The sequence below is a fragment of the Cydia pomonella genome, chromosome 19 (genome assembly GCF_033807575.1).
Source record: "Cydia pomonella isolate Wapato2018A chromosome 19, ilCydPomo1, whole genome shotgun sequence".
NCBI classification, from domain to species: Eukaryota; Metazoa; Arthropoda; class Insecta; order Lepidoptera; family Tortricidae; genus Cydia; species Cydia pomonella.
Window position 1 is genome coordinate 906,411 of NC_084721.1, and position 13,394 is coordinate 919,804.

The 13,394-nt window shown below is 36.5% G+C and overlaps 3 protein-coding genes across 4 annotated transcripts in view; 1 reads left to right on the forward strand and 2 right to left on the reverse strand.

Annotated features, from left to right (window-relative positions):
* Positions 1–1,050, reverse strand: part of LOC133528478 (integrator complex subunit 1-like) — a 52,491-nt gene extending 51,441 nt beyond the window's left edge. Inside the window, 1 exon segment of the mRNA XM_061865869.1 lies at positions 594–1,050. Coding sequence (XP_061721853.1) covers positions 594–744 — 151 coding nt within the window. The 5' untranslated portion in view covers positions 745–1,050.
* Positions 1,051–1,314: 264 nt separating this feature from the next.
* LOC133528160 (coiled-coil domain-containing protein 158-like) lies at positions 1,315–10,198 on the reverse strand. Of its 2 annotated transcripts, XM_061865411.1 has the most exons (14): positions 9,782–10,198; positions 9,541–9,704; positions 9,204–9,406; positions 8,653–8,840; positions 8,468–8,574; positions 4,385–4,559; positions 4,113–4,208; positions 3,813–4,018; positions 3,463–3,730; positions 3,274–3,333; positions 2,811–2,960; positions 2,590–2,727; positions 2,387–2,485; positions 1,315–1,471 (listed from the first exon to the last, which is right to left on the reverse strand). In XM_061865411.1, the coding sequence occupies exons 1-14, from the start codon at positions 9,890–9,892 to the stop codon at positions 1,367–1,369; spliced, it is 2,070 nt and encodes a 689-aa protein (XP_061721395.1). In that variant the 5' UTR covers positions 9,893–10,198; the 3' UTR covers positions 1,315–1,366. The 2 variants fall into 2 exon arrangements, with proteins under 2 accessions (XP_061721395.1, XP_061721396.1); XM_061865412.1 differs by lacking the exon at positions 2,387–2,485 and having other exon boundaries at positions 1,317–1,471.
* Positions 10,199–10,298: 100 nt separating this feature from the next.
* On the forward strand, positions 10,299–11,349 carry LOC133528161 (ATP synthase-coupling factor 6, mitochondrial). The gene is made up of 3 exons (XM_061865413.1): positions 10,299–10,387; positions 10,547–10,692; positions 11,053–11,349. The coding sequence occupies exons 2-3, from the start codon at positions 10,547–10,549 to the stop codon at positions 11,228–11,230; spliced, it is 324 nt and encodes a 107-aa protein (XP_061721397.1). The 5' UTR covers positions 10,299–10,387; the 3' UTR covers positions 11,231–11,349.
* Positions 11,350–13,394: the final 2,045 nt, after the last annotated feature.

Sequence of the window (13,394 nt, forward strand, 5' to 3'; positions counted from 1 at the left end):
TGCTTTAACTAAAAAGACTGACAGGTGGTAGGTGGGCCTGTGCCCAAAGTACTGAGGTATAGATTCTACATAGAATTCAAGTTCTAGTTTTAAGCCCAATATATTTATCATAAGATATGTAATTGTTCATAATAACTGCAGTTGCTGTATGCAGTATGCTACTCATATGTATAAATTATTAGGTCTTTATTTACTGATTGTGTAACTTTAATCCAACTTAAGTAATCAGTTTTCGTATTTAATACATAATGTTGCTAACATTGCATGTGCCGATGTAAAATTGTGTGTGTTATTTTACTTAATGTTTAATATTAACATGTTGCTATATATGAGATCCAGTAATTGGCACTGTCACTATTAGCATAGTAATAGCTGTTGGTTCTCCATAAATCTTTTGTATGGTACATCTGCCATTTTGTGTTAACAACATTTAGAGATTGATAGGAAAGAGAAATGCATTTGCACCAACTCTATGAGTGTAACAGAGTCATATACTAAAGCCAAGCAGGAGATGTCTTTCGGGCTTATCGCCTAATATTATACTTTATGATGATACTTAAAGTCAAGAGCAAAAACCTAAAAAATGTTCTCACCACTACTTGAAGGTTTGTGTATGTTCCTCTTCTCCTGGTCTCGCGAGACAACGACAGTAGACTTGGTGCCCAGCGCGAAGATGTCCTGCGGGTGCTGCGGAGCCTTGCTCTTGCCTCCGCGCCCCGAAGACGACATCTTACCCCTTTCCATCTTAACCACTCACTACCAGATAACCTCTCTTTTAATATTCTTACTGTTTCTCTAGCATATCGATCGTAAATAGATTAGGATGGTCAGATGTTCGTCTTATTTAATAAAAATTATGAATAAATAGGAACGACAACGACGACAACTAATAATAAACATCCACAAAAATTGTAAGCAAGCGCAGCGGCATCATCTAAAAACGTCAATGTCAACGTTGACGTTTCTCATGCTGGGAACTCGAACGGTGTTCGCGGTCCTGGCGGTTTATACCGCACATCAAAGGGTACCGCCTAGTTTGATTTAGTTCGCCCGAAACTATTATTGCGACAATATGTGGCCATGTAGTTCGTGTTTTTATTGCGACAACGCGACACGAATCTTCGCCCGATAATGTGGCCTAGCATTATAATTTGTTTCTTTGGTTTGTTTTATTGAGGTTTTATTATTCTGAGATTTGTTTCTAATCGTAGAGTTTTAAATATTTCAAAATAACAATAACAAGGAATGGAATCAAATGAATATAACCCAAAGGCAACTCTAATTAATTTATTAAAGAACAAAACATTGATAAAATCGACAAGCTAGATTGATTGTTGAGCTTAACTAAAGAAATGTATGAAATTATTTATTCGTCAGGCTTCCATTTCTTGGCTTTGTTGTCCGGCCGCTTGTTTTTGAATATGGAGCGTTTGTTCTTTGCTTCTTTCAATTGAGACAGAGATATTGTTTCCTGAAATAACAATAAAAAATACTTTTTTTTTTCTACTCGTCGACTGTAATGGTTGAATTAAGATTTCGTCATACCGAACCATAATTGCATACTTTTTATGTATGGGCTCCCACCCACTCCACTATAAGATTCATTTCTCCACCGCGCTCCCATAGAAAAGGCTTAAACGGGCGGAGGGCGTGGGGCGCGGAGTACGGACACGGGGCGGGAGTCGCGCGTTTATGTCTACATTTTTGTCTACTGATATACTTACCAAGTTTCATTAATTATTTAGGTTTTATAGTAAACAAAAGTATTATTTTAGATGACTCATAGAAAAAGTATTGTGTACAATAGTGATTTTTCAATCTCGTACCTTACTAAGACAAACAAGCTCCATTGCCTAAACACGGTACTTGACTGAAATGCTCTCTATTACTTATATCACGATTGTATAAAATACTATTATCACATTTACACCAGAAGGGATACATTTTTGCTGCTGAGAACTAGATCTACCGTCACAGTTTCTAAATATTAAGCCAAGCTTCGATTAATATAAACGTAGTAGTAGTAGTAAAACTCTTTATTGTACAGAAATAAAACAAAACAGGAAATAAAACACTCATCATTAGTAAAAAGGCGAACTTATCCCTTTAAGGGATCTCTCCCTGTTAACCTTTGAGCGATTGAGGGAAAATTGGAGACGGTAGACATCCGTCCTGTACAAAGTGGCGCAAAAAATAAATAAATTAGAAAAGGTATTTATTTCAACCTACAATATACATGCAATGGTATATGACCTACAACAAATATATACACATATATACAACTAAATACATATATATTCTATAATATATATTAATAAATACAAAAACTAAAATACCAAAAACTAAAATAATAAACGTTAAATGTGAAAAAAAGCAATGTGCTTACATCAAAAGCTCCCGAGGCAGGAGCGCGTCGTTTAAAGATCAAGGGTGAGACCCTCTCACCACGTGTTAATGCATCAAAATGACGATTTATTTGCGCTGGCTGTAAATAAGAATGTTCAGTAATGGTAATGGTTCAAAAGCAATGGTAATGGTTCAGTAATGGTTCACAAGAAAAAATATGTTAAATTTATTATGTATGCTTACGTCCGCCATTAGTTCGTTTTCCACATCGCTGTCGCTAGAAAAATTATAGAGTAAGCTGTCGGGTTTTTTGGGTTGTTCTTTCGGCGCGATGTGCCCAGATGACTTCAGGATTTTCTTATGAGCAGGGATGCCAACTTTCTGTTAGGTAATACAAAATAAGGCTGAATTTTTTTAACTTTGCCGTCCATTTTGTAAAAATAAAATATACGTGTTATTCAAACCTTAATTGGTGGTGCTGGCTTTATCATTCCTGCATTATCATCTAATTCAGCTGGCTGCTGCGTCGACTGTGAGGCAAAGCGCCCTGTTACTTCTTTTTCGATATTATCTATTGTGTTCTGCATGCTTTTCAACCTTTCTTGCAGTCGATCCTAAGCAGCAATAAAACGATTAGCTTCATGCATGAATTTTTTCAAAGATGGCAATTGAATTTACTTACCGTGAGATTCAAATGTTCCTAATAAACATAATTTCTATTGTACCCCAGAAACTTAAAAAAAAAAACAAATAGCAAAAGTAAATGAAAACGCTCCAGTAAGCTTGACTTTACTTGCGTGCTGCCCAGACTTGCTAATCGTTTCCTAATTTCCTATTTTCTGCACTTGTATCGTAATTCATGATTTTTGGCACATATGAATTGTATTACAAATGTTGTGTAAGTAATCATACGTTGAAAATGTATACCTTTTCCTTACGGGTCTCCAAAATTATGGACATTTGTTTTGATAGTTCGACTTCTTTTTCCTGGAAGTAAAAGGAAAAGTAAATTGTTACTTGTAAGACTCAATAGAACTCTATGGAATTCGCCATACATTTCGACGACCTCAGATTATAGTAAATAATTTATAACATAAAAAACGGTAACAAAGATACTTTAGCAGCATTCTCCATTTGTTCTATTTTCTTCGTCAAAGTATTTTCCTTCTCTTTTGCAATAATCTTATCAGTTTCCATATCCTTCTTTAATTTCTGGATATTGTTTTCTAATTTAGTTCTGGCATTGGTACCATTCTTAAGATCAGACATGAGCTGGTTGATGGTAGATGCTTTACAATCCAGCTCTTTGTCTTTTTCCTCAATAAGTTTTACTTTAGTTTCCAGTATGATACTAATCTCTTCGATTTTGTTTACGTTATCGGCTCTGAAAACAATTGTTACATGTTTTAGAAACTATGCTACAATAGCCACACCATGTATGTACATACTTATATAAATAGTGTTACTTGTTGTTCTCCAGGGTAGTTTCCATGTCAGATATCTTTGCTTGTAACTCCTGGACGGTTGAAGTTAACTCCTTAATTTTAACGGATCTTAATTCCAATTCTTGGGTAGCATTGTTGAGTTCAACATCAATCTCAGATTTCTGCTCTTCCAAGGTCAAAACCTGATCTTTTAAGTTTTGTAGTTCGATCAAAGATTGTTCTAAAAGCTATAAATAATACAATTGAGATAATTCATAATTGAAATTAAGAACAATATTAATGTAGTTGGGAAGATAAATATTTTATTTGAATAGTATTTACCATTTTTTTCTCGTCTATTTCCATTTTTAATACTTCTGTCTTCACATTAAGAGCTTCAATATTTTTCACCAATTTACCACACTCCAAGTTGGATTCCTGATGAATGTAATTTATTTAATTTTGTTACATTAGTTTCAAGACTTTATATCATTAAATCAATGCTTTGTTACCAATAGCAAAGCTAGAAGATTCAAATTACAACTATAATTCTTACAGGTAGTTATCGATAACTGAAAGTTAATATATATTTGAAATAACAAAATTATATTTGCCTCTAGCTTCATTTCCAAATCTTTATTTTTTTCAGAGCTGGAAATTTGTTCCTCTTCTAAAGACGAAATTTTTTCTTGTAGCTTATTATTCTGATCACAAATCGACTGAGTGAATTGTTCCTGATTCTGAAGCGCTTTCTTTAGAGATTCGTTGGCTGCCGTACATTCTTTCAGACTAAAACATTTTTTCAAAAGTTATTTAGGAATTAACAACTTAGCAAGATAAAGTAATAATAATAAATAAATTAATTAATCTAGATATATAAAGGAAGAAACTGACTGTCATATCCACGCACAGCCTAAACCGCTGGTTCTAGAGATTCCAAATTTGGCACGTAGGTTCTTTAGAAAGTCTAGGGGTGCACTACCAAAGGATTTTTCAAAATTCACCTCCTAAGCGGGTGAAATGGGGGTCCAAAATTTGTATGGGGAAACAAGAAATTAGTTAGACCATTTTATTCGAAACTTTACAAGAGTATTCCTAACGATAAATGAGTAAATACGTGTTTCAGGTTTTTTGAGAATTCAACCCCTAAAAGAGGGAAACATTTTTTTATCTTATTTATTTATTAATAAAACTTCAATTTATCATTACAGGTTTAGCCTAATGCGATAGATAAGCGACAAACCAATAATCAGAGTTATTGACAATATCTTATACCTTTAAACGAGCAATTCTTGTATATATTTATATATATAATATTTCTGTGATCTCGGAAACACTTATTTATATATGGGGGTTTTTGGGGTTTTTGGGATATACAATCTATCTAGATTATTCTTATGTTTGGGAAAACGCGTGTTTTCGAGTTTTCATGCGTTTTTCTTTCGACGCAGAATATGGTCGCTAATTTCGTGTTGCCGGCCACTGTCCGTCTGGTCCAGCGGGTTAAGACGCGGATTGCTAAACGAGTGTTACGGGTTCGAATCTCGCCCGGTGACTAACTTTTTCTTTTTATATGTTCAAGTTTATATATAATTTTTTAATTTTTATTGTTTTAGACAAGTTTAATTTAGTAAAAAAATGTAGTTAAGATTATCACCTATACACCACTATATAGCAATAAATAGTTATAACCGAGCAAAGCTCGGTCGCCCAGGTACTAATTATAAACTAACCTAATGTTAACATTGCAGCCTTTGTGAGATTATTCAGAGAGCACGTAAATATGACCAACTTCAACGCAACTTTATTGATAGTGCGAATTATTGCCCTCGTTAGCGGGGCTTCCCTCAGCAGTTTTGTGCGAGCATGGTGTACGGCCAGCAGCGGCGGGCGGCGGCGGCACCACACGTGCCGGTCCGGCACGTACAGCGCCAGGGCGTGCAGGACCCCGGGGTTACATAACTCGCCTCTCAGCACCCTAACTACATATGAAGCGAGGGCAAGTTCCCGCCTCACCTCTAGCTTGCACGAACCATTCCCAGCACGAACAGTGGGGGGTATAGCAAGGGATACCCAGGATATACGCCATATGGCATATACTATTGAGTAAAGGAGCCTAACATATTTATTTTGAATGCGTTCCATCATGATTTTGTATTTAGCTTCGTGTGGACTCCAAATTACCGCGTTACATTCAAGGTGACTTCTCACGAGGGCACCATACACTGCTCGGATCGCTGCGATGTTCGTGAAGTCCTTTGCTTGTCGCATCAAGAAACCGAGGTTACGAAATGCTTTCTTGCAGACACCAATAACGTGATCACGAATTGACAAATCGGCAGCTAAGCGGACCCCGAGATAGCGCACCTCCGACACTCGCTGCATTGGCTTTCCGCCGATATCGTAGAGATAGAGATAGTTAATTGGCCTATGTGCACGACTAAATGAATTTAACGTGCACTTGCTTTCATTAAAGTATATAACTTATTGTCTACACTCCATTGGACAACACTGTCAATGTCCTCCTGCAATTTACGACAGTCCGAGATATCCCTAACCACCAGTTTTAAGTCGTCAGCAAATAAGAGGCAGGTAGAATCCATCACTACGTCAGGAAGATCGTTAATCATTAGTAAAAATCCCAACGGCCCCAAATTACTGCCTTGACTTCCACCTGACCTTACGTAGTACGGCCGACATTTGCTGCCAGAGCAATTCATATACTGTTGCCTATCGCGCATATAGCTAGCAAAGAACTCTAGGGTATGTGGCGTGCAGCCGGCCCTCGCAACCTTCGTCTACAAGATATCGTTGTCTACCGTGTCGAATGCCTTACGGAAATCGAAGTATGCTACGCTCTATTCTATTCTATTCTACCTGGTGACCTGCATCCACTGCCGGAACTATTAGGGTCATTAGATGCAAAAGGTTTCCTGTAGTGCTGCGCGCTGCTCGAAACCCATATTGAGCTTCGGAAAGTTGAGAACCCACTTGCGGATAAAGGGTCTTGTGTAATGCAGATTCGAAGACTTTGGCCGGTGCATTCAGTACCGCTACCGGCCGTTAGTTACTGGTCTCGGGCCCACAACCTCCCTTAGGAACCTAGTCACTTTCGTAGCGTCGAACGACAATCCTTCAAGTTCACCCCCTTAGGGGGTGAAATGGGGGTCCAAAGTTTGTATGGAGAAACAAGATTAGTTAGGATATTCTATTCGAAACTTTACAAGAGTATTCCTAACGATAAATGAGTAAACACGTGTTTCAGGTTTTTTGAGAATTCAACCCGTAAAAGGGGGAAATATGGTGACAAAGTCTAAAAATCAACATGGGTATTATTTCTATGGTTTATCGGGTCGCTGATTACAAAAATGCTGCTGCTGATTACTGACATGAAATACAAATCCCCTGTTAGGGTGCGATGGGGTTGAAATGACTAAATATCAATATGGGTGTCGTTTTATGGTTTTTTGGGACGTTATTTACGAAAATGGCATTGAATGATTTTAAAATTTAATATTGTGAACATGAAAAATGTTGAAAGTATTCTTGCCAAATTGCAATTGACAACATTTCATATTTTTAAGTGCTACTTTTTATTGTCTGCATCGAAAGAACGCACTAATTTTAGGTACCCGTATTTTTTTTATTTTGCGTAAGTCCTATATTTTGGTCATAAAATCTATTTATATTGTTACTTGAAACAAAAGGGCGTATGTAACAAACGTCATTATAATTAAGTGAATAATTACAAATTAATTAATATGGTCCTATTCTGCCTGAAACACAGGAACTCCTAGTTCAGGCATTTGTAAACTTTTCCTTATCTTTAATCCTTAGTCTTTAAGTGCTAACACTGTACTTATACTGTTTTCAATAAAATAATTTGTATTTGTGAAAATCGTGACGTCACGGATCTGATTCATACAGTGGAAAAAACGTTGAATTAATTTACGTTTGAGCATAGACAACAGTGCGAGTGACATAACCTCAAACGTTAAAAATAAAATCACAAATTAACAAGTGTCACAAACGTCAAAACTCAAGTCAAACGATGGTTTTCATCCCGTTTTCAATGACAATGACAATGTCAACCCAATCGGAAGTTATTTTTTTGCTTGTAGTGGCAGAACTGAAGGAGCTGGGTGACGTCAATTTCCGTTTTAACTATTTTTAGAGATTTTGAATACAAAAATTCGTAAAAAATATATAAAATTTATTTTTTTGTAATCTACAGGAGCCCCTCTCGAAAGGTTTTCGATTTAGGGATATTGAAAATTTTGAAATGTTGTCAATTCAATCGGTTCAGGTATTTTCGGAGCAAATCGGGTTCTATTTTAGCTTTTGAGGTATGGAACGAGACCCGCGTTATCCTAATAGATATTACGACAAAATTGTTTCTCCCACGGTCAGTTCTATGTGGCGTGCTCGCGTTAAGTTCACCTCAAAGTTTGGTTCTATTGCTACCACCTTCAAACATGGCAAAAAATGTTGTTCATCAAACTTTAACAAGTACAAAGTTGTTGAACACTTCATGCATTTTTCAGAACATATATTCAAAATCTAATAATCGCGGACAAACATACATACCTATATGCGTTCATACAAACTTACGGGTCGAACTGAGAACCTTTTCTTTTGCTTAGTAAGCGGGCGATGCCGCGGGCAAAAGCTAGTAAATAAATAAACCTCTGACTTACACTTTTTCTTGTTGAGAGTAAGCATTCTTCATTTCCGTGATGTGATTGTTGCATTCAAGTATGCATTTTTTCATATCTGATTGCAGGCTAGCGATACTATCATCTTTCTGAAAATTGCAATAACATATTTTTAATCTCTTACTTTTGTAAAGAAAACTTGAATTTTGTGTGTATTTATTATTTACCTTCTCCAGTTCACGTTTAGTATGATCGAGCTTTCTGCTCAAGTCATTCAAAGCTACGAACAGCTCGTCTTTTTGGCTAAGAGCCGTGGCAAGTTTAGTTCTAGCGTCACTTAACTCTGAATCTAGTTGCTGTTTCGATGAATTAAATACTTGGGACATTTGCTCCTTGTGGTCAGCGAGAAGTTTTACTACAAAATGAATACATTAAACAATAAAATAAATAAAATGAAACAATAACAACATTTGTATTTTAGTAAATGTGACAAAACAAAAACTAAAAATTATTTTGTGTAATAGTAGCTAAGAACTTAAGCTATTTGTATGCCGTAAGGCGCCACATAGTGAAACTGACTGATCTGTAACATCCTATGTACACCTATGTTGGACAAATAAATAATTTTCTATTTTTATTTGTATTTGCTAATTATTTTACAGGCAGATAATACCTCAGTAATTTTAATGTTAAACTTTTAAACTATAATCGGTACAAGAGGATTTATAATGTTCTGGTTATAAATGCACATAAAGACCAAAAAATGTGTGTTGCTAACCTTTCTCTTGTAAATTATTGATAATCTGCAAGTTCTTCTCTTCAGACTGGGTTTGCTTGTCTTTAATTTCTCTAACAAGCTGACCGGATTTGTTGTATGCTTCAGCCAGCGTTGCTTGGTCATTCTTGCAACGGGACACGCTTGCTTTAAGCCGCTCGCTGTATTCTTCTAGAACATCGCAGATCTCACGAGTACTGCTCATTCTGTAAATTATATGCAACGTGATGCAATTGTTAAGTTTTTGTGTCAGAAAAGATTGTCTATCCCTATTAAGTTTTTAAATCACGAAAAAATTAAGTAGTAAACATGTAGTAAAATTAATTGAAATTCAACTTACTTGTTTAATGTTTCAGGTCGCAGTCTTAGCTCGTCTTGGTATTGACCTGAAATGGCTTCGTGCTGCATTTGCACCTCAACCATGTTCTGCTGCAGGCGCTCATGGTTATTTTCGAGTTGATAAAGTTTTTCTTTTAAATCCCAATATGCTGTATCTTGGGCAACCTTTTCATAAAAACAATTCAATAAAGTTAAATAGTCATGGAAAAATAGTTTGCTAAAGTTTTTACTAAAACATGTACCTTAAGTTTGATAATATTAGCAGTCTCCTTGTTAACTTTCTCACGTAACCTTTCTGCTTCAGCGTTAATCCGTTTACGATTAGCAACTTTTTCAATGTCGGCGATATTCATGATGATGGATTAAATTATTTATTGCAAAATGGAACTTTCTTATTTAGAGGCGTTGGAGCGAACTAGCGAAGAGGAAGAGCGAAAATATGGCGCTGGCGTACTTATGGGAAACGGCGGGAAGAAGCAAAATAAAAGTTTTTTTTTTGTAAAAAGAAAAAGAAAACAAAAGAGGTGACAGTCAATAAGACCTAGTTTGCATTAATTTTTCGTAGGCTAAAGTACAAAATCTAAGATTTTATTGATAAATAATAATAACAATTACACATTCAATCCTTGAGCAAATCAAAAATCAATGAATAATTATTTTAACAAATAAATATAAAATAAGCTTGTCCAGTAGAAAAAAAGTCATCTTGTACATGAGGCCTAAATTAAATAGAATATATCAAGCTTAAATTGCTATTGGTGAAAATACGAAACATTGAAATGTATATTGTCCCGTGGCAACATTAAGCGCTAATGTCAGACTGCCCGAGACAGTAGAAAACATAAAAGGTATTATATCTTTTATAATTCATCAAATTTATCAGAATATTTATTGCTATTAGCTTCCTTGACTATTGTAATATGCTTTTACAATTAATTGTTTGAAAAACGAATTGGCCTTACCTAAGTTATGTAACAAATGTTTGAGGTTAAGTTCATATATTTCAGATGCTGACTTCTTCGCTTTTCGGTGGTCTTCGGGCGGCGCGCGCCTCGGTGGTCATCACCCGAAACCTGGCGGCAGCCCAGAAGGCTTCCGACCCCATCCAGCAGTTGTTCCTTGACAAAATCAGGGAATACAAACAGAAGAGCGCGTAAGGATCAATCCTATAATTTCTTGTTGACCTTGCGATTTATATTGGTTCGTGGCTGTATTTGATCGTGTTGGTAATGTAAAATCAACACTCTCCTTTTAAATTAACCAACAATTGTATCATATCATGTGTAACTGTTTTGAAGAGCCACGGACGTGATACGAAGGTGTAACTCTCGATTGCCAGGCTCAAATAAGAGTGAACTAGAATTATTGGTGTGTTTTTGATTAATTACATTACTTATTTTGTTAAACTCCCCGCCAGAAGACTAGAAACGATTACATTGATTATATGTATTCTTGATGAATATTAGGTATCTTCTTAAAACTTTAATTTACACATTTTAAATTTGGTTTTCAGTGGTGGAAAACTGGTTGACCCCAGCCCAACTATTGAGATGGAACTGAAGACGGAATTGGAGAAGCTGGAGAAGCAGTATGGTGGCGGCTCTGGAGTGGACATGACCAAGTTCCCTGACTTCAAGTTCGAGGAGCCCAAGCTGGACCCCATCGATGAACAGGCGCCGGCCAAGAAGTGAACCAGTTAATCAGTAGACAATATTATAGTTATTTAATAAACCGTGGAATGAGTGTCTGCATGTGGCAATAGGACAGAAAATCAATGTGTTATTGTCAATAAAATCTGTGCAGGTTGTTATGCCATGTATTCATTGTTGAAACCCAGTTTTTATACCCAGATGATAGTTTATGGTTCAATTCCCTTGATAACTGTCATTTATATATATTAATAGTATTTGGGATGTAACAATAGTTCAGAATTGACACTAGTCCCTTAAATAATCCCTCTCAGCATTAGCCGTGTGAAGTGTGTAATAAGGCTAAAACAAATGTAGGGCCAAATTACATTCAATTTCAATTTTTCAGCTGCTAACAATGCACCACAGTCACATACCTACATAGCCAAGTTCCATTCAAGTTAGTACCATTTGGTAAGAAATTCTTCATTAATTTAATTATTCTAGAGAGCAGGAAAACAACACCCCAGTGGGGAGACACTGATCCTTTCGGGAATTCTCTGTTCCGTTGGGCTCAACATGGCTGCAAGCAATTTATTAGAGTTGGCACAACTTGACATCCCTTTGCATGCACAACTGCAGATATGATAATGACTTGAATTTTGACAACCCTAAATAGCCGAAAGCTATAGTGCCATACATTAGAATGGGCCAGCTTAATTCGTTTCCGAGTCACTGTCAAATTTCAGTTTTGTAAAGTGTCATTTCTGGACGGTAGTATTATTATTTATTCTGTGCTACTACCTATCTAATCATGTGACTTGGGAATTGAAAGGCAGAGTTTGTTATCATTTTCTACCCCTAATTTGTGGAACAAATTAAGGTAAAAACCGGGCAAGTGCGAGTCGGACTCGCGCACGAAGGGTTCCGTACCATTTTATAAAAACGGCAAAAAAAATATGTTTGTTGTATGGGAGCCTTAGCCCCCTTAAATATTTATTTTATCCTGTTTTTAGTTATTTGTTGTTATAGCGGCAACAGAAATACATCATCTGTGAAAATTTCAACTGTCTAGCTATCACGGTTCATGAGATACAGCCTGGTGACAGACGGACGGACAGCGAAGTCTCAGTAATAGGGTCCCGTTTGAGGGTACGGAACCCTAAAAAGGACCTTTGTCCAGCACTAGGAGACTGAAATAGGCTAATCAAAAATAAGGGGTAAAGATTTTCTAGCGCCTACTCAAAAATTAATACGCGTAGCATATCGGAGAACTCTTTTAAACTTAGCAAAAGTATTTTATAAGGCGCAAAAAGTTAGTACATATTTAAATTAATTATTTTATCTTCCTATTAAGACTGGGTGAATATTTTTTTTATTAAATATTTTTTATAAAACAGATTAAACAAATATTACGAGTTTAGAACAACTATACGACACGATCACTTCCTTAAGATTAAGAAGGCTATCCTGGAGGGGCGGATAGATCGCAAGCGAGGTAACGGAAAATACACACGCAGTAAAAAAAAAAAAGCTAAAGAAAAAGTAGGGGTCGTGTCGTATCAAAAAGTCAAAGAGTTGGCGCAAGATAGGAAAAGCTGGAAGATACTCCACTGACAAGAGAATTACTCTTAATAGTTCATGATGATTAGGTATATCAACAGAGGCGGCGTTAGGCGTGGGCGACGTGGGCCACCGCCTACGGCCTCGCGGTCCAAGGGGCCTCGCGCCTCAAATAAATACCTGTGCCTCGGCACCGTAAAAATGTTCGTTATTTCATGCGCCACCAGAGGGCCTCGCTAAATGTACCTTGCCCACATAAAATTTTGGTCTTGCCCCGCCACTGTATATCAAGCAAACGAGATATCTTTACACTCCGCATAAAATGCTTAACTTACAAGTACCTTCATGGTTTCAATTTTCATAATAAGTTTTATGTCATTTTTGGTACCAGTTTTTATCGCTGGCTGTACTTTTCTACAGGTAACTGTAACTAATACTCAACGAGATAGTTCTAAAAATCCCAAACACAGGTTGTGTTGTTTCATCACAGAGTTCCTATGGCCACCTGTCTCCATCATCAGATCAGCTTGATGGTGCCATAATGTTGCATTGTCACCCGATTTACACATATGTGCAAATTTTCAACTCAATCGGAAATCAGGAAGTGGGTCAAATTTAGCTTCCAAGATTTGACCGACACTAACATAGGTATTAAATATCGACA